Here is a 21,903-nt window from a genome sequence, read left to right on the forward strand (position 1 = left end):
CTGGCCCTGTTGTCCTGTCTAGGTCTGCTGTGGACCTGGCTACTGTTGCCCTGTCTGGGTGTGCAGTGGAGCTGCATGGTTCTTCTGTGTCCCTCTCTGGTTCTGCTCTGGACCTGTATGGGGCTGCTGTTTCCTCTTCTGGTACTATAAAACAAACATGTGTCTAATTCATGTAGCACATGACTGGAATTTACTAAATCACATACTGCAGCAGTAACAATATAAGACATGTAGGCCTACGTTAATTATGGTATAAGTGCTACCATTGAAATAAATAATCTGAAAAAAACTGAATCTGCAACAATGAATGTCCCTTCTGGGACGAATAAAGTAATCTGAATCTTACTCATACTCATACTATTCTGAAGCACTTCAACTGACCACTTCTCTTCTTTAAGAAGCCTTCCAGAGTCTGCTGATTACATTTTCTTTTCGGTGGCATTTTTCCCACACCTATGGGCAGGAATAAACAATGAACATGAACATTCAAAGCAGGAGAAGAATATGAACTCCAAAACCGTTCATATTATTATTATTATTATTATTATTATTATTATTATTATTATCAGCATCAATATCTACTCTATATATTATATTATTATTATTACAAAATATCGCATCTTCTTTTATTCATTAGTGTAACTAAGTATGCCAGACGCTAATGCACCAATAAAAACTGTGATATGCGCACTGAAAATAATAAATAATAGGCTATACATGCTCACATGATATTGCATCATGAGGCGTTCTGGGCTTGTAAATATCTTATTGTCGGTGCATGACACCTTCACAGTCTGCAGTGGTGGCTACACAATTAAACACTCAGTGAACGTTTCTCCCTTAGCAGCTAATGAAAATACACTCTTAGAGTCCGTTTGGTTTCATTTGTACAACCGACAGTGTTTTTTGATGCCAGCACGTGTCGCAGGTATTGCTAAATGGACGCTGGAAGAGAAGAGTGGATTACCGGTGACAAAATAAGCTATTATGGTGAGCCCTGCTTCTCGCCTCCGACAGCCGACACACTGACTCCGCTGAGTGCGCGCGCACACACACCGCGTGTCGGGGCCGCGGATGAGTTTCTCTCCCTTGTGATCAATGAAGTCGGCGATGATCGGAGTAATTTGTGATTATTATCAGTACAAGCACAGCGAATCACAATTTTAATGAGTGCGGTTCAGTTTGACATTATTGTCAGTCTGTTAGAAAAACATTTAACTTTATTAAAATCGAAAAATAATAGTCATTAAAGTAGCCGGCTGGAGTTAACTGTGTAGTCGGCTATATGGCCGGCAGCCGGCGCTTGTGGAAAGCACTGTATATAGCACCTTTCTTAACAAAGCTACAAAGTGTTCCATAAGGTGCAATGAAACCAGACAAGGCAAATTAAATAAGAAAAATCTAATAGAACAAAATCTGTATCTACATACCAGGTCAGCAGATCAGAAATGTGTTCATTTAAATACACAGTATGTAAGAAGTGGCCACCTGTCAATTCATAATCCTACATATTGCACCTTTAAGGCCGCAAAAGTGAGTCAGCTTTAACCCGAGGACAGCAGAATTTATACATCTACAGTTCACTTTTTTTTTCTTTTTTTTTTTTACTTTTACCCATCTCTTTTCAAAAGATACCCAGTTCTACTGTTTTCATGCAAGCATTTGACATTGTTGTGCTTTGTGCTGGTGAGAATCAGTCTTCCTGACACTGGGTTTCCAAAAAGATCTCAGAGGGATTTGAGTTTTGTAGTACTGAGTAGCGGCCTCAGCCTGTCCCCCTAAACAAAAGTGTTCAGCTCCTCCCCTAACGGAAAAAAAAGCTGCACTCTCATATTTCCCAACTTCCTCTGTCCACCCACAACATTCCCTTCCCGTTATCATCCACACTGCTTCTCTGCATGAGACACTAAAACAAGGTGGGTCTCTTCATGTTTTTGTAAATATATCTCTGTACTCTTTGTGACTGCTTTTACAATCTTGCTGGCAGCAGCTACCTGAAGACATTCTGCAACACAACAACTATTCTGTCTCTCTAAATCTGCTTAGAAGACTTTTCAAAATACAGTCTGTGCTGTCGAGGGGGAGAATATGCATCTGTTTTGATTAATTCTTGTTGTCTCCTCTCACAACCAAACACACCATGTAGTCTACTGGCAATGGAGGGCACTGAGTCAACAACAAGAGAGAGAACAACAGGAAATGCTGGCAAAAGCGAGGTGCACCAGACGGCGTTGATGTCCGGCAAGCCTCTCCATCGTTTTGTCCAAAGAGAGCCCAGATGTCTTGGGGTAACACAGCAATCCAGGGCCGCAAGTAGTGAATAAGTGTATAGAAAATAGAAAAGTGATGGTACTTTCAGTACTTTTTGCTCATTTTCTGGTTCTGACTTTCAATTTGAATGCCAACTAAACTTTGTTAAGTGGCTTTTAAAGGGGCTCTGTGCAACTCTGTGTTGTGCCTCTCTGTGTTGTGCCTGTGTTGTGCGCACCTTATGTTAGCGGCTCGATGCATAAAGTCACATCCTTTGGACTGTCGCACAAAATCCCACTTGAGCCCTTCGCATTGAAATCCGCAGTCCAGTCAGCATCAAACAACTCAAACACATCGTCCACAGGCTTGTATAGGCAACAGAGAGATAGTGGGAAGGCCTCATGTTTCGTGAAATGTTATAATCTGCCCACGTACGGCCAATAAAAAATCATAATACATGTCAATGACTACAAATTGTTGAGTAAAGCCTCTTTAATGTTCAAAAAACATGTTGTCTTTCTCATCCTAACAATTGTTACAGCACCTTTATTCATCCTCCGTCTGAACGCTCTGTTTTAGTGCTCGTCTCTTTAAAGGGATATTCCGGTGTAAATTTAATCCATGGTCTAACACACCGTGACACCGAGTAAGAGCCCCCCTCGAGAGATCAAGTTTGCAGACCGCTAGCTCTTGTAGTTTTAGCAACCTCAGAAAAGACAGCACGATAACAATACATTGCAGTATATGCCTCCAAGATGAAACCGCCATCAAAAAGCCACTCATAGCCACAAATAACGCTCAGAACAGCACCAAACTTAAGCAAAAGTACAAATCCCAGGGTCCCAGCACATAGTTCGAGGCATCAAACATCTGCTAGCTTAGGCCGGATTTCTATTGTAAAGTGAACACAACTCACCACTCTCCTGCAGCAGCTTCCTGTTGCGGGGAAGCCCTGTGAATCGATTACCTAGTGCGGTTAGAAATGCTCAATTCCATCCTTTTTCCTGTCCGCTTCGATAATTAATGTTATAAACTGGTAGGCAAGACACATATGAACTTTGATTGCATTTCCATGGAGTACAAATCATACATTTTCATCCTTGAGCTGCGGAACTCTACTGCACTCGGTAATCGACTCGCAGCAGCTTGTGAGCAGTTGTGAGTTGTGTTCACTTTACAATATAAATCCGGCAAAGCTAGCAGATGTTTGATGCCTCGAACTATGTGCTGGGACCCTATTTGTACTGTTGCTGAAGTTTGGTGCTGTTCTGAGCATTATTTGTGGCTATGAGTGGCTTTTTGATGGCGGTTTCATCTTGGAGGCAAATACTGCAATGTATTGTTATCCCGCTGGCTTTTTCTGAGGTTGCTAAAACTACGTAAGCTAGCAGTCTTGACCTTTCGAGGGGGGGGTCTTACTCGGTGTAACAGTCTGTTAGACCGTGGATTAAATTTACGCCGGAATATCCCTTTAAGGCCTTCCCTCCGAAAAGCCCAATCTGCTCTGATTTATCAGCTCTCACGGGCCTGAGCAGGCCCTGACTGCTGTGCTACAGCATCCACTCTGGTGGTGTTTTTGCGACCATGCTGCACACAACCTTGTGGAAGTCCTGACCGCTCGTTTATAGTGACAACTTCTGAATAGTGGATGTGTACATTTCTCTGTGGATCAATCACTTTGATACTTTCACAATATTTTTTTTTTTTTTTACAACCGAGACCTGCTTTATATCAAAAACGGCACGGAAGTCTGACTTTCTACAACATGGCACCTTTAAAAAATACGTAATACAGACAGTGAATTGTATCAGAAGTTCAAAAAATGTCAACTAATTATAACTATTATAATCATAATTATTATATTCCTGATTGAATCTTTAAATAAAATGACAAATAATTGTACAGATTATCAGTTGTTCTGTTCTGGTATTGTTATGCACTTAATATAACGTAAACATCCTTAAAATATGTACGACAGTCAGAGGCCATCAGTTGGCTCAATGACAGAAAAAAAGTTAATTCCTTTAGGAAATGGTCGGAAGTCACTGCTTGAATCCAGCCTGCCTCTTCTCCTTCCCAGATTGCCTTAGTGATCTTTGGCTGTGCGGAGATCCTGATGGGGTTTCATCTAGCCGGTGAAAATCAGCCAAGTTCTTCTCACATCTACATCCCCTTCTGGCAGGGAATTCTGGTACATAATATCTGACTGGTTAACAGTGACGTACTGAAATTGGCAAATTACTTGATTGATCGTGCTTGATTGGTTGTATGTTGGCAACATGAAAATGATGTGTTGATTTTTTTTGTTGTTGTTTATTAAGTTTCTCGCCTGTGGAAACCTGTCTATCTACACGGAGATACATCCATCCAAGAAGATGGTTGGTATATTGTGATTTTACACTCTGTTTTGACCCGGGATCTCTTTCTCTTTCTCAATAACTTGCCTGATCTTGCTGGATTTTTCTTTTTCCCAGGTGACCGTGTGTTTGGCCATGTATGTGATTTCCCTCTTAGGAATTATAATCTCTGCTGGCTTCAGGGTATACTGCCTCACCTTTTACAGCTACCTCAACTACAGGACCAGATACAGTCCAGACCCAGAATGGGCGATAAACAGAATGGTGAGTTGCAGCAAGTATTTTTAAGATTCAGCGGACGACGTGTGCATTTTCACAGCGCACAAAAAACTTTCTCTCTCACTGTCTCTTGCTCTAGAACCTGCTCACCGGTGTTGAAAGCCTGTTGTTTGCTTCATCCCTGTGTGTGTCAGGGCTTCTCATCTTCTTGTGCATCTTCGCTCGTTTAGCTCTCAAGTCAACACGCACTCAGGTAAAACTTTTTCTGTTGTTACTGCAGCTAAAACATGCCTTTCCCCACTGATATTAAAAATTACCGTAATTTCCGGACTATAAGCCACTACTTTTTTCCCACGCTTTGAACAATGCGGCCTATACAATGATGCAGCTATTCTATAGATTTTTACGGGCTAACGGCCTCCATGGGGGCGCTCTAGCAGGAAGCGCAAGAGCGAGACAGACAGGTGGAAGAGATAATGCGCCGAGGAAGACGCTTGTTTGATTGTGTTTTGAACAGTCATTTTGCGCATCATGCACACACCCTCATCATGGAAACACACGAAGACTGGGTGAACACACAGAGAGCAGACGTGGACACCTGCGGCTTATAGACAAGTGCGGCCTATATATGTACACATTTTTTTTCCTTTTTAAAATGAGTTGGTGCGGCTTATGTTCAGGTGCGCTCAATAGTCCGGAATTTACGGTAATAATTCATATTTAAAGGGATAATTCACATAAAAATGTAAAAAAAAGAAAAAGAAATGTCAGCCAGAGCCGTGTTGCTGGAAAGTCAGGTGAAGTTTCATATTCCATAAAACATTTCTGGAGTTTCACAGCAAAGCAGAGGATGAAAATAACTTTTCAAATCACTTTTGATTACGCCAGACAAGCTGCAAGGAGCCATTTTACAGATTTTTTAAATGTAGTTGTTTTTTTTCTTTACTTTTTAAAAGTAGTCCTCATATACTCCGGCTTAGTTAAGGAGAATGCTGAAATGCTCTTTTGCTTTACGTTTTTAGTTGACAACAGAATTTTCTTTTTGTTTTTCCTTTAACCCTTTTGGGGGAAATATTTGTGACCTGCATAAAAGCTGCAGACAGCAAATAAAAAGAAATAAGTGAAAACCACATTATGACTAAATACAAAATGAATGAAAAGAAGACATGAAGAAAAATCCTTTGTATGATCTTGGTTCCAGGTTTTTTTTTGGCTTTCATCAGCAGCCACATATTTTTTGGATTATATCTAGTTCAAAACAAAAAGGGCATTGTCCAGTATTATCCAGTGTAATCATAATACCTTGTAGTGGGAGACTACCATCCTTATCCGTCAAATTATTCCACAATCAGGCCCAGTAAATCCACTTGAAGGTTAAAATCCTAAATAAAGGAAAAACAGCCCAGATTTTAGATCCAACTCAGAGGAGAAATCCACTCAGAACCTAAGTTCAGAGCAGAGGTGAAATTGCTCAGAACCTAAGTCCAAAAATCACTCCAGAGACTAAGTCCAAAAATTTACTCCAGAGACTAAGTCCAAATCAGAGGCGAGGCAGCAGGTCTTCAGTCAAAAAGGTGTTTATTCCAAGAGAAGTTATAAATCCATTAGGTACCCCCGAACAACTGAGAAATCTCCCCGGATCACCCCCTTTTATACCTGGGGTCAGTGTCACCAACCCCTTCTTGGACCACCCCCCTCGTCATGATCACGCGAGACTATCATCTTAATATTATTTAATATCTTCCCTAATGGCTGCAAAGTGTCTCACCCAGGCCTCTATCTTGGCCTTGGGTGGGCTGCGGCGTCACCTGTTGCTAACTCACTCCAGCTCTGTTATTATAAAGGGAGTATCTGACCTTGGTCTTACATCAGGCTCATATTCACTGTTAGAAGGTGTATTTCTCAAATAAAATGTATATGCATGATCATGACCCAGTATATATTTGCCACTACAGTCCCCCCTTTGGTCCTTCAAAAAAGGACCAACACTTCAAACTTTAACATCAGGGAGTACAATCATCTTCTCATCGTTACAATACACAATAATATACACAATAGTATGAGTATATTGTAGATAAAACATAATATATATAGTTTCAAACAATATAAATGCAACCCCCTACAAGACTGATAATGAGTATCAACCCATAGGGAAGTGCTTTGAACTCTTGGTGAATTACATCACTCAACACTTCTAGATTTGTGTTTTAAGCATGCATAATAAGGTAACTTGTGCTCATTAGAATGTTAAGAAAATTTAAAGAAAAGCATAAGATTACATAGACAAATTCTTCAACCTCTATAGATTAGAATATTATTTAGACACACCTTGTGAAGGTAATCCTTCTTAGGTCGGTTCAACAAACACTTGATCAGTAATTATCAGATCATTGACATGAAACACCTACACCACCTTTTGTTTTTGTGAAAATTTTTTTCTTCTGGTATTTTTTATTATTAATTTATTTATTTATCTATTTTCCACCCATTGATCCAATTAGATAAAGAAAGGTAAGAGCTCTATTCAATCTTAGCAGCTGGACTTATACGACACACTTGGGTGATTTGATAGCCTAAGTTACATGTTACCTGTTGTGTTCCCTTGGTTAGTGTGGCGGCCCTGAGGCCAACATTCCACCAGAGCCCCTATGAACTTACTGGTTTCTGGTAAACCACACTGGTTTAATACCTTTCTCGTGCTTTTTACGGCACTCAGCTTCTGACATGACCTTCACAAATGAGTGCCCGCTTACCTTTATCAAACACTCATTTCACCATCACAACACATTTACAACATTTAATCTCACACAACTGTGTTGAATACAAAAGATCACTGTACAATTGCTGGAAGTCCTGGAGTGGACAGCAACTTTAGCCAGGCTTGCAGCCTTGTCGGCACGTTGACCAAGTTACATTTTGTCCTCCATCCATGATGTTGATGACTTCCTGGCTGCTGTGGAAAACCAGGGCATAGGACATAAGCTTTAGGCCAGGATATATGGTGAAAGGATTGCAGCTCTGATTGAAAATTCAGCCTTCCCACATCATCTACGGTGAGCTCATCCTATAGTCTTAGTTGGGCTAATCATTGAGCCCTCCTGCCTTGTGGTGTGAGCCTCTTTGCGACACTGTCCTCTCTCTCCCTCAGCGTCCGGGCTTGCTGGGCTGGATTCACTCATTTTTCATGGTGGTAGCATTGCCCCCATTGGTGGCTGGATACCAGGTGTCGTTGCTGCACTTCACCAGCCGCACCACATCCGTCATGGTGGTTGTATTTCCTTGGGTTACATACTCCAACTCCGCTCCTTGTGCTACACAGAAAAGGAAGATTAGTTTATCAAGTTTACATACCACAGGTGGCATAGCTGTCATTCTTTTAATTCTATATGGGCATATTTGAGAGTTGGAACTCCATTCATCCAATTTCTGTGCCATGTGCATTGCACAAATAGCAAAACATGTTGACATATCTGGACAGTCACCTCTGTGACTTCCTGGCAGTGGCATGAGCAGTGGTATTCTTTTGGCGTTGTAACATGCAATACTGTCTGTCTTTTCTGTGCTTTGTGCACTGGTTCAACTGAGTAGGTTATCCACTGCTGAAACATGTCTGAGTCCCACTGTGCAGTTCTTAGTTTGGCCAAATCTCTTTTTTTTCTTTCGCTTACTCATTAGTCAAATCCATCTACTGGCATCTATTGTTGTCATTTCCTGATTTGTTTCTGTGTCCTGACATGACGTGTCTGTGCATATTACCTGTAATGTCACCATTCCTTCTCTTGGCAGTCAGTGGTGCGGGGTAGTCCCACCCAATGTTTACCTGGAACGTTAGCTATTGTGCTGTCGGTGGCAAGTGCATAATCATATGTATCAGTTTTTTACATACAGAAGATGTAGTAGTTCTCCCATTTTTTTTAAGGTGACTATGGCAAGTACACAATTAACATGTGGTGTAATAATAGTGGCGCATGTCATTAGGACTTCTCCTTCTCCCTCTCCCCTTGCGAAACCTGAAAGGGTTAGCACAAAGAGAAAGAAAACAAACAAATTAATCTGAGTCAGAGAACACTCCAACTCTGGCCTGAATTCAGGCGTGGGTGGGTGGTGTATGTCTTGCAGGCCGGACAGTCCTGCACGTGCACTTTCCGGGGTGTCACTGCCCATGGTTGTGCTGAGGGCACCATCCTCTGCAGCCTCTCCGACACTACTATCAGTCTTTCACCTGTTGGAAGACAAGTCTGTGGATTTGAGTTAAACCCCATAAATAGTCCCCCAAATTTCGCTTCAGCTGCTGAAGCGGTGATCCCTCTATAGGGTCCCTGCACTGTGGCAGTGGCATTGGGTGTCCAGTGAGCATTTCATGCGGGGTTAGATTTGTTAGTCTGTTAGTTTGCAAGCGCATAGAAATTAGTGCTAATGGCAAAAGCATCTTCCCAGGTGAGTTTACCATTAAATCAGCCATGATTTGGGCTATTTTAGTTTTTAATGCACCATTGGCACATTCTACTAAACCTTGTGACTGTGGACACTTTATATGTATGTTTTTATTAGATGCTTGATGCTTCTGTTGTTCAAATGATGATTTTACTTCTTCTGTAACAGGTATGTGAACCTTGATGTGAAAATCATAATGCAATCAACACAGACACTTTATATATACGCTTTTTTAAAGGATCGCAGTATTTTCAATTAGTACTTTACCTGTTTCAGTTCTAATATCAGCTTTAAATTTCTTATCTATGAACACACCATTTGGGCAACAGAGTAGGTTGGTCAAATACTACTTGATTCACAACAGCCTTCTTCAGCTCACACCCTGTACTTAGAGAAAAAAAACAAAAAACAGATCATAGCGTTTACTTGAATATTAACTTGGCTTAAACTGTATTTGCAACACAATTGGTTATAATATTTGAAATAGCAGCTTATATGTAATCATCAAATAAATGTATTTATCACTGGCATATAGGCATTCACTTCAGACAACAACCGCTAATGAGACAGCATGCTGGAAGGAGCTTGAAAAACCACAACAAAACCTTGCTGTACAAAAAAAAAGGAAAAGTTCACTGAGCTCGGACACAGCCGACAGTGAGGAGAGAAAGGGAGGGCGATTACGTCACACCGGACGTGCAGTAGAGCGGTGGGGGCTCTAGGATCCCCCTCTCACACACACCAGGGGAGGAGCAATGGAGCTGCAGTTTGAAACACAACTTTTCAGCACACAACTTCCTAAGCCACCAGCGAGATAGGAACCCGCTCTTAAAGTAATACAAGTCCTCATCCATTTAGCATTTAGAAACTATTAGCCTGCGCGAATAGTATTCATAAGCCAAAAACAACACACACATAAACAACAATCTCATAAATCACACCCAATACTAATATATCTTTAGCACACACGTTTTAGACCAGAACTATCAAGTTTGTCTAATAACCTTCACACCGTTTGACTACTTAACAGCAACACAAAGCTCTTTAGAACAGCAAAATGTCTCTAACACCTTGACAGTTACATCAGCATAAAATCACACAACATTGCGAAATAGCACAATTTATTTTAGGAAACACAAATCTTTCCAGCAGATTTTTCAACACACAGTCAGGACACAGGTAGTTGACAACACACAGTCAACAACTGCATATACTACTTTTGAACTTTATTAAACCCCCATAAGAATGCTCGAACATTTATTATTGATTTTACTGAAACTTTTTTTGCTGATCTTCGATTTTTGTTAACTAACTTTTATTGTTGTTTATTTCAGTTCAGATTGTTCTTTTCTGCAGTTTTGGTCCTTGCGTGCGTTATTCTTACATCTCCTTTAATTTAGACCTTAATTTACTTTGATTTTAGGTTATTTATCCAATGTTTGCCGTCCATGGACTTAAGGCTGCATTTTAATCTGCATTTCCCTGTCTTACAAATACCTGAATTGCCTGAATTGTCTTTATTTTCGGAAGTCCATGGTCCCAAACTCCTACTTTAATCTTTATCTCTATCAAAAGATGACTCGTTATCAGAATTCATGCACTCCGGCAAACCAAATCACACGAACACTTCTTTGCATAATTTTGCAGCACGAAATGCTTTCCTCACATTATGGTTTGCACAAACATCATATTCTGCTAAAGTTTTATTTACTATATTTGCACATCACAAATGACTTTTACGTCATAAACTTTTCTGAGAGTCTTCTTGAGTGGTTTTAATAGCACCTCGTATTAACCACACTAACTGTTACATTATATACGTACATGCCAGCCTCATTCTGGGCTGCTATCAAGGACGGTAAAGTGGTGAGTGGTTCACAGTTTTGGGCTGCAATCAACGGTCAAACACATATACTGGTTTCAGCTTGCTCAGCGGCCTCATCGGCCAGGCTTTTGCCTTTGGCTATCAGGGAACTGCTCTTTTGGTGTGAAGCACATTTGATAATAGCTGATACACCTGATAGATGAATGCTTCAAATCGTGTTAAGATGGCTGCTCCATGCGTTACTGATGTGCCATCCGCTCTGAGAAAACCTCTCTGTTTCCAGATATTTCTGTGTATATTACACACTGTGTATGCATAATGTCGGTCTGTGTATACATTTAACTGCTTGCCTTCTGCCAATTTGCTTGCTACAGTTAAAAAGCTTTTATTTCTGCAAGCTGTGCTGAGCATGGTTGGGCAAGATAGATTGTTTGGACTGTGGTAAATGTATCGTCTGGCAGCAACTGTACGATGGGGTAACCTGCGTTGTTGCTTGTCGCGAGGCAGGACCCATCTACAAACTAAGAGTGATATGTTGTTATTGGTTAATTATGCAAATCTTCACGTGGTTTCAGAAACACATTTGTGGCTTGAAGGCAGTCATGTGGCGGTATCATCCGTGTTGCAGGATTAACTGAATTGCAACGTTGGATGTTCAGTTGATGCTGAGAGCACAACTTCATAACCTAGCTTGTGTAAGCACAAACAGGGCATGTATCTGGTGAGACGTTACAGTAAGGCTATGTGTCCTATGGTTCCTGCTGAGGCTTTCTGAAAGCAAAAGCTGCTGCTGCTGCAAGTCCCTGGCAACAGGGAGGCAGACCAGCCTCAAATGTTATCTAACTTGGTGCTGTTGTGTGCTAAAGGTTGCTTATCAGTTGGAGTGTCTTGCATTAAAACTCCACAGGTAAACTGCGCCTATCTGCAACATATTTAATTATTTGTACTTTTTTTGGTTTTCTGAGGTTAAATGACACAGCATGCAGAACATAAACAGTTTGAGGACACATGATTATATCAGCTATGGTCATAACTTTTTGGCAGCTACTACAGCCCTTTGATAATTTCACTATTGCGCTCTTTGTGGTGGAAGGTTGTCTTAATTAATGATCTATTAATCACTATTCGCCACCATGGGGTTACATTTTTTAAATAAACCACTCCATTTCAGAAATGTGTCTTATTTCCATGATTTATTATTTTTTTTCTTTAAGGGATGTCTATGGTCTGGGAGGCCTAAAAGAATGAAAAAAAACGAATGAAAGAAAAAAAGAAAAAAGAAAAGCTTAACCTATGGACAACACTGGCCTGCTAAATCCAATAAGGCAATTGTTTGTTTTCATTTGCAGTTTTGGAACAAAGTTGGATTGGAGAAGAAAACTCTATGGCATCCACGTCCATGTACAAAGTTTACCATTGATAGTGAAAGCAACCTTGAACTGTGAGTCAGGATGAACAGGAATGCTAGAATATGCATTTGTTAAATCAGTAACTGAAAACCCACATTCATTAGTGTTATAACATCTTAATTTATGACCCTAAAGTATTTTAAAAATCTCCACCCCCCATTTTGGTTTACTTTCAGGCAAGATGGGGGAGGTACATGGTAAAATGAGGGAATCAACAATGGCACCCTGATAAATGAGCAATGATCTTGACAGCCCTAGGGCTGAGTGGATATTTTCTCACTGGATAACAACAGAAAGTGCATCTTTTATATTTCTAATAATCTGACTTGCTTAGAGCCCTAACACTATCAAATACTGCCAGAAAGCAAAGCTTAGCCTATAACAGTCAATCAGTGTTTCCCTCTTCGTGTGTGTGTGCGTGTTTGTGTTTCTGTGTGTGTGTGTGTGTGTGTGTGTGTGTGTGTGTGTGTGTGTGTGTGTGTCTCCTGTCTATGTGCTGCTCAAAGCTCTGACCTCTGACCTCTGCTGTCTCCTTTGGCTGTGTCAAGATCCTGGGATCCTGGAAAATGAACAGACACCTTTAGCTGGTGCATGTGGCCAGGATTCCTCTGGATCTCTCCCTTCTTGATGATTACACCCAGGGCTCCCATAACCTTCCTTTTGCAGCATCAGTCTTCTGGTCAGTGCTGTTGCACTTTCCTTGATAACTTGATGCAGACCCAGTCTCCTTTTCCTCTGGCTGTTGTGTAGTGCCTGCCATCTTTGTCCAGGACTCTGTGGCCCTCCTGACTCCAGTCTTTGTGTCAGGTGATTCCTCTGTAGCCTCCTTCAACTCGTTTGGCTGACATGGCCTGTGTACAAAACACTTCTGGATCTCAATGACAGTCTGCTTCCTTGTTTGCTCCGGCACGGGGTCGGGGAACATCATCCCCTCAGTGATCTCAACTCCGCACCCAGTAGTCAATAGAAGCTGCTAGCGGAGAAAAAGGCTTTTTTTTTTTGGAGAAGCAAGGTTAATTTGTGACTCATTTTAGAAGGTAGAAAGAGGGCGGAACAGTCAGGGTGTATTGGTTCCCCTCCTTCCTAGAGTCATCCTGGGATGCCTGACCTCTTGTGGAGAAGGTGTTGTTGAAAGAAGGGTTGTAGGTGTGGAGACAGCAGGGAGGAGGTCTATTCCTAATTCTACATTGTTTCTACTTTTTGTTACTCAAACTCTATTTTCCCATTACTGATTCAGTCCCACTACTGATTAAATTAAAAAATAAACAAAAAACAAACAAAACAAAAAAAACAACTTTGTCAGTCTATCTTTTTCCTTCCCTGCTTTCCTTTTATCTTTTTACACTATCTTAAACATTCTGTGCTTAATTTGCCTTTCACTGGAAACACCCCATGGGTGACATAGTGCCAAAGTTGAACATTTTTAACCACATTTTTCCCCATTTGTCTGCTCTTAATTCAGCAGAGCCTGTAAGAGGGTCAGATAGAGCTTATAATTTCCCGGTTTTGTTTCTTATGTTCTCAACTGACTCACTGGGACAGGTGTGCTTAAACTTTCAATGGGATTATCATTCACACAAAATTCACAATTACTCTGATCTTCCCATACAAGCATAGGGTTGGATCTCATCAAGCACACACTAACTTTGGGTAACTTATTCAGCCAGGTGGTTTGTATGACACATTCGTTCCGAGCAACGCACCCCTGTAGTATACAGGCTGTATACTAGTCACTGAATGTCACCACAAAGTTTATTCTTTATGCTTATTTCATATATATATAGTTTCACTCATACGCCCATTTTATTGTAGTGGGGCCTCATATAATACTGTACTGTATCATATCATCATGACAGTAGCTCATATTGGATCATATTTTCTTTCTATTATATGCTATTATATTATTATGTTACCTATTATCACATTTGCACAAATCACTCCTGTTTAATTTCTTACTCATCTATAAGGATTATCTAAAACTCTTTTGTGGGGTGGAGAGTTGCTAATTCTCCGAAGAATGTTAGACTCCGTGTGATGAATCAGATCTCTTTAATACATGCTGCATGGAGCGCTCTAGTCCGCTAAATGCAACTGACTTCACTACAACAGAGTGGAGGTCACATACTTTTATGACAACTCATATCTTACTCCTTCTCAGAGCGATGACCCCCTGATGTTTTATTAGGACAGTAAATTTCATCTTTTCTACCTTCCTGTAACGCCTCATGTAGAGATAATTGCCCCTCATATGACTTTCTGACATACCAAAAGGGAGTCTCTCCTACTCCTCTCACATCCTGATCATCATATTGATTACTGAATGGAAAAGTATGTATTACTAACTTAAGTCAAATGCCACAACTTTAGACTAATTTCTTGTTCAGTTTGCTAATGTCCAATTTCCTCATCAAAATATGTTTGTTCAAGCCAAAAATGCGTTCTGACACCTTGAGTTTCTATGTACTGTTCAGTGGCGAAATAATCATCAGTAATTATTTCATTTTTTATTTTCATTTTTCATGCTTGTATCTGTGTTATCACCCACCACTTTATCCTCATCACTTAACTTATTATCATATTATATAATTCTATTTTGTCTATAATTATCAGTTGTTTTCATTAAACTTCTCTTATTATTTACTATTCTTCAATTATTTGCTATTCTCTGTATTATTTATTAACTATTATTATTATTATTATTATTATTATTATTATTATTATTATTGTCCGTAACTGTTGTATCCCTTTTATGGGGTTGCGGGGTTTTGTTACTGGAGCAAATCGCAGTTATCTCTCTGGGCGAAGGCAGGGTACTCCCTGGACGAGTCGCCAGCTCATCGCAGGGCCTCACTGATGGCAGAGGTCGCCACTTCGACATGCAGCTCGGCTCAGCCCGGAGCTGGGATTTGAACAAGCGACCTTCTGATCACTAGCCGTCCTGCACTATCTGCTGAGCTACAGCCGCCACCTATATTATTATTATTTATTACTTATTTGTCACAGCACTGATTTAATGCTTGCTCTCTACTCTAAGTCTAAGTTTTCTGCTAAATGCTCAGAGTTTTGGCTGTGGTTTAAATCTTCTAAATTGCAGCTGCCCTGACAGTGTCTCATTGTTCTCTGCACAGAGCCCAGCTGGTTTTCAAGGTCTCCCCTGATCTATTTTTGGTTTGTGTGTCCTGCTTCTGGCCCTCTGTTTCTCTCAATTCTAGCGTAATTTTTAACTATTCTCCCATCTACTTCTCATATTATCATCATTCTTTAGGTCTTTTCTCCGTAATTCAGCCTCTATTCGGTCACAATATTTTAGGTCAAAGGACCCTATTAACGGCCACTTAGTGGCTCCAGAGGATACTCTGTGCCACCTTTTCATGCATTCCTGGATTTTTCTGTTTTGCATTGGGTGTTTTAACATTACTAGTTGAACGGGTGTCAGTCCTTTCGGTTGCTTACTGTGCATTTTGCCCATTCCGTTAGACGCTGACTGGCACAGCTGGCGCTGCGCAACTTTTATCTTCTATTTTTCCTTCTTGCTGCCGTTATCTCTTTGGACTGGACTGCTCCCGTTTCTGGTCCTCCGGTTATTAATTTTTCTTAAACAATTTAACTGTTTACTTACGTATTTTTGTCAAGAAACAGAAACTCTTTTTCTACCACGTCTCACTACTTTTATTTACTTCTTTAACTTGTTCTGCCTCAATTATTCTTTTATTATTTACACGATACTCTTATTCCTCTTTTATTTTATGACATATATCCATGCATATTTCAGTTTTTTACACTTTTATGTACATATATTTACAAAGGCCTTATGTTATTTTCTTCTATTCTACTCTACAGCTGTTTCACTATAACAGCCCTCTTTCATAGGCGCTGTTCTTGGATCCGCATTATCTCTTTATCTCTTTATCGCTCCAGAGAGGGCACAGCGATTTTTGGCTTCTCCGCCAAACAGAACTTCTCGCGCGTCTAAATCGTTCCTGAGAGGGCACAACGATTATTCGTAAGACCGCCAGTTCTCTTGACCCTTTCCCCGGGTCGAATGAGCTCTTTCTTCAAATCTCACAACACAATAAACAACAATAACAGCAGATTAGACTTGTAGCTCTCTCAACCCTCTGCACGGGCTGCTACAGCCTCTTAATCTACTCACAATAACACTTTATCACCGACTTCTTCGGATTTTTTAAACAACAATGACATCTGATAAGACTTAGTTTCTTCCGGCCCTCTTCACGGCCGCTACAAACTCTCATCTAAATCTTAAACCACAATAACAACTTAATAACGACTTCTCCGGATTTCTATACAATAATAACAACTGACAAGACACTTAGACAACGATAACAATTTGTTCCGACATCAACACGCATTTTATCCTCAGCTGATCTGTCCCTTCTCTTTACTCTTCACAGCTCGAGCTATTTGTTTCAACAGATAACAGCTTAGTGCAATTTTCTTGTGCAATTATTCTCAGTACTGTTGCGTATTTTACAATATACCACACCATTCCACTTCCAAGACTTAAACACATGCAAATTAACATGTTAAAAAGAAATTTTTCACATTTATCCATCTCTCTTCATACATACTTTGTTTTATCATTAAAAGGAGGTTAGGGCAGGCTATGCATTAACATAAATTATCAGACATAATTCGCGTGCGCACATGGACTGACTTGACTAAATCATACTTTTACATAATATGGCTGAAACATACATATATAATTATCAATCATACATACTCACGTTTTTGACCTGAAGGCTGCTGCCACGCCTCTTAAATACCTCAATTTAGGTCATTACTTTTATAAACCCGAACTTACTAATAATTAAAATAATTAAAATTATTGTATTATTTTTATAATAAATAAAATGAAGTAACAAAATTATGGTAATAATTTAATCCAATTTACTCTAATAACATTTTTTATTTTTCATAATTATCAGTTTTAGGTTCTTTTGGAGGGGTTTTTAGGACAATACCTGAGACTTGTGGGCTGGGAAGGAGTAGACGGCATCACTCATTAATGAAGAAAAAGTATGAATATATTCCTTAATGGTGTATGTGGGGCGCGCCCGAGATCCGCCGTCCGGTCCCTCCCGGTCCTCCGCCGCAGGCTGTGCCGGGCCGCTCCTCCGCGGCTAGGCTCGCCAAATATGTAGTGGGAGACTACCATCCTTATCCGTCAAATTATTCCACAATCAGGCCCAGTAAATCCACTTGAAGGTTAAAATCCTAAATAAAGGAAAAACAGCCCAGATTTTAGATCCAACTCAGAGGAGAAATCCACTCAGAACCTAAGTTCAGAGCAGAGGTGAAATTGCTCAGAACCTAAGTCCAAAAATCACTCCAGAGACTAAGTCCAAAAATTCACTCCAGAGACTAAGTCCAAATCAGAGGCGAGGCAGCAGGTCTTCAGTCAAAAAGGTGTTTATTCCAAGAGAAGTTATAAATCCATTAGGTACCCCCGAACAACTGAGAAATCTCCCCGGATCACCCCCTTTTATACCTGGGGTCAGTGTCACCAACCCCTTCTTGGACCACCCCCCTCGTCATGATCACGCGAGACTATCATCTTAATATTATTTAATATCTTCCCTAACTGCTGCAAAGTGTCTCACCCAGGCCTCTATCTTGGCCTTGGGTGGGCTGCGGCGTCACCTGTTGCTAACTCACTCCAGCTCTGTTATTATAAAGGGAGTATCTGACCTTGGTCTTACATCAGGCTCATATTCACTGTTAGAAGGTGTATTTCTCAAATAAAATGTATATGCATGATCATGACCCAGTATATATTTGCCACTACAACCTCACTCTAACATGTATGCAACTGAATGAAATCGATACACAAGCATTTTTTTGTGTGTCTTCCTCTCTGGCTGGATGTAGTTTCATTATGTTTTTTTCATAGCTGATGAAAAGAAATATCAACTGTCTATCAATCTAAATGGAAAGGACGAAAAACCGTATTGTTGTTAAAATATACTCTCTTTATCTTTTTGTTAAATTGTGTTAATCAAATTAACTGACTTAATTCACTGTGTATCAGTGATTTTAATTTTTTCTTGCACCTCCATATCTCCAACAGCTCATTGTCCAGCACCTCCCCCCTCCACAGAGAGTCGGCACATCAAACTGAGAACGACCTATTGAAGTATTATTCTGCATTAATTAACACTGGTTTTTCCAACCTGCACCTTCCCTGTGAAAGTCATATTTCTGTGTACAGTATACCATATGTGTATGATGGAGGCAGTCACCCTTTGGCCTAACATCAGAATTTAACCTGCACTTATAAGGGAATATCATAACCTCTAATTTCTCTAGCAAGGCTTGTGTGTTCTTGCTGTACCGGTCAGTGACCTGACCGTTTAGCTATGTTAGCAAAGCAAACATGTCCCCTAAGTGATTAACTCCATAGACCAATATCCACATGGCGGCCATTTTCCTCTGAAAACTCATTCTTGGTGGTAAGCTCAAATGTCGCGCTGTTGTGTTCTGGGATCCAATAAGTGTAGGCAATCTGACCTATTGTTGCTGCTCTCTGATCGATGAGCAACTGTGAAGACAAAGGATAGTTTAAACCGGAGGGACACAGGACGACAGGTTCGATAACTGATTAGCTTCCATTAGGCAACGACCAGCGTTAGCATTCAACCATATTCTAGCCAAGGCCACTGACTTGATTGGATATGATTAGGAAAAAGCGAAAAATTAATTCAGAAATCATTCATTTTAATTAATGTGAAACACATGCAATGTAATCAAACAATAATGTTAGCTAGGAAAATGTTGAACGCTTCCATCAGCTAACAAGGGCCTCCAGATTTTCCGTATCCACGATCTTTTCAGTGGCTGATCAATTGTGAAGATGTAAAATTAAAGTTTTACAGTACACCAGCATGACATCATCCCAGAACGTGTGTGACGTTGGAGGAAAATGTCCGTCTGAAGGAGGTCTGTTGTAACATTATCGCATATTGTACAAACAACAGACTTTTTAATTAGCCTATTAGCTGACGCTTATTTTAAAATAAATCTGTGTACATTTTCCTGCTGTTTACTAAATGATTTGAATAATGTGCCATTTTTTATATTTTTTTATTGCTGTCACTTACAGTTTTTAACCCTTATGTCATCAACATGTCCGATCATTATCTACATTATCACCATTATCATCACAGTGTCTGCATAGCTTAGCCTCCACTTGCAGCTTTAATAATCACTGTGAACCTCCGTATACACTTAGCTGAGGGCATTTTACAGTTTGACTTTGGATGTGGGAGTTTTGTTTACTGGACGGAACATCCATCCGTGATTGCAGCTTTAGATGTTTGGTTTTTTTAAATGACAGGACTTATTTCTTACAGATGAACTGAACTGAATTGATAGAGTGACATCCATCCAGCTTGCTTTTTTTAAAAAAAAAAAAAGAAAAGCTTTTGACTTGTGTGTTTGTATATGTTCATCTACATGACTGTGAAATGAAGAGCCTGTTTGGAAACCTGTTGCCTGTGAATGTGTGAAAAAAAAATTGGTGTCCTTGCAAAAGAGGTTCCTGGGCGGGGACCACTTTATCAAGCTTGTTTAGCTTTTTGCTATGTCTGGTGCAATACATGTAATGTATGTGGTCTTTGTGTAAGAAAATGCAATAAAACAACAAAAAAAGATGCCCAGATTTATGTCATATTGTACATCAGACCTCACAAATTGTGGCAACCATCAAACATGTTAAATAAGTATAGATTGAGTAGCTTTACCAAACTCTACCAAAACTAACCAAACTGAGCAACTGAATTTTGGTGGTTGAGCAACAGTCATTGTGGTCAGTCCTCACAAATCATTCAGTTTTCCTTCCTGACCATTACACAAACATACTGGAATCACCCTACTTCCGTTTTTTCACTGACCATGTCCTCAGACATCCCTTCTGCATGTTTACTGCGTCAAGTAAACATAGTGAAATCAAAAGGCACAGCACACCAGCAACACTCTAGCTCTTGCTCATTTACATATTCTTAACTTTTTCCCTTGTGTCTGCTTCGCTGTCTTGGCTCGGGTGGAGGAAAGGGGTATGGAACTGAAACTGGAAATTAAACCTCTCCCCACATGAACAGGCTGTCTGCCATTGGAACTGGGGCTGCTCTGGATGAGTGAAAGGTTGCATGGGTGCGACCTCTGTGAGCCAGCTCTCTGCTCAGGGCCTGGGAGCATCTCAAGGAACCTGTAAAAGAAGGAAGGGTCATAAAATCACTCAATATTGCTTTGGTGCCAGACTGTGGGGTCAGCTGTACTGAAGTCAAATGGAGATGCGTGCAGAAACACGCCAACATATCTATGATGAAGAAATGCCTTCAGAAAATGAAAGATCACACTTCAGGGAGGAGGTTAACAACTGACTTTTAATCAACTTGTTGTGCATCCCTTGACTAAGTTTGGAAAAGTCTCCCATTTGCAGTTTCTGATCAGTGATATTAGGTAGGACCTAATTATCATAATATCATCAGCCTTGTCAATCATATAGAGTAATGTCTGTCATTAACCTGTGAACTGTGTTCATTCATTTTCTGAAGACATTTCTGGGTTTCAGTGTTTTTCTCTGCACTTCCCACAGACTAACATACAGCTGACACCACAGTCTGACACCAAAACAAGAGTCAGTGACGTAATAACCCTTCCTTCTTTTTAAGGTTCGTTGGGGTGAATGAGGAAGTGAAAACTCTGCATGACGCAGCATTAGCAAAGTGTCTGCAGAACCTGGTACAAAAGGAAACAATTTAAATAGACAAAACAGTAAAGACACAATGAAAATATTTTCTTAAAGAAAAAAAAGAATAGTTGGACCTGGGATATCATGAACCATCGCTAAGAAAACTCAACCTAATATTTTTTTATACTCTTTTCTCTCTTCTTTTCCCTTTTTCTTCAAATTTTTTATTTTTTTTTTGCCTTCTGTTTTTCCCTTTTCTGCTGCCGTTCATCACCATAATGACCTTGCATATTGCTCCTCTACCCTTGCAAACAAACTCACACTCATGGAAAACTTGTGCTACACACCGCCCTACACTTCATCTAAAACAGATAACCGACTGCCCTCCGAAGCCAAAGCTCAGCAACTATGAAATCCAACTAAAAATCAAGACAGATCACAGTAATTGTAGTTTTTATTCCAGATTCATTGTCATTATTGAATGATGATTATTATTATTATTATTAACTGTGTTATCTTGATGCACACCCACATGGTTTTATGTCTGCTTCTACTTCTAATTTTGTTTTACAGCACATATACGTGTCTCTATGCCTGTGTGTATATACTGGTCTCTTTTTGTGAAGCACTTGGGTGGAAAACCTGTTTTCTTTCAACACAAAGCTTTGAAGCCACTTTTCTGATTGATATTTAGCG

The 21,903-nt window shown here is 40.1% G+C and overlaps 1 protein-coding gene across 1 annotated transcript; it reads left to right on the forward strand.

The window, feature by feature from the left end:
* Positions 1–1,700: 1,700 nt before the first annotated feature.
* Positions 1,701–20,167, forward strand: LOC115568779 (membrane-spanning 4-domains subfamily A member 4D-like). The gene is made up of 7 exons (XM_030396364.1): positions 1,701–1,916; positions 2,147–2,288; positions 4,331–4,441; positions 4,572–4,628; positions 4,725–4,871; positions 4,966–5,079; positions 18,586–20,167. The coding sequence occupies exons 2-7, from the start codon at positions 2,157–2,159 to the stop codon at positions 18,634–18,636; spliced, it is 612 nt and encodes a 203-aa protein (XP_030252224.1). The 5' UTR covers positions 1,701–1,916; positions 2,147–2,156; the 3' UTR covers positions 18,637–20,167.
* The last annotated feature ends 1,736 nt before the right edge of the window (positions 20,168–21,903 follow it).

This window comes from Sparus aurata, chromosome 18 (assembly GCF_900880675.1).
Source record: "Sparus aurata chromosome 18, fSpaAur1.1, whole genome shotgun sequence".
In the NCBI taxonomy this organism is placed as follows: domain Eukaryota; kingdom Metazoa; phylum Chordata; class Actinopteri; order Spariformes; family Sparidae; genus Sparus; species Sparus aurata.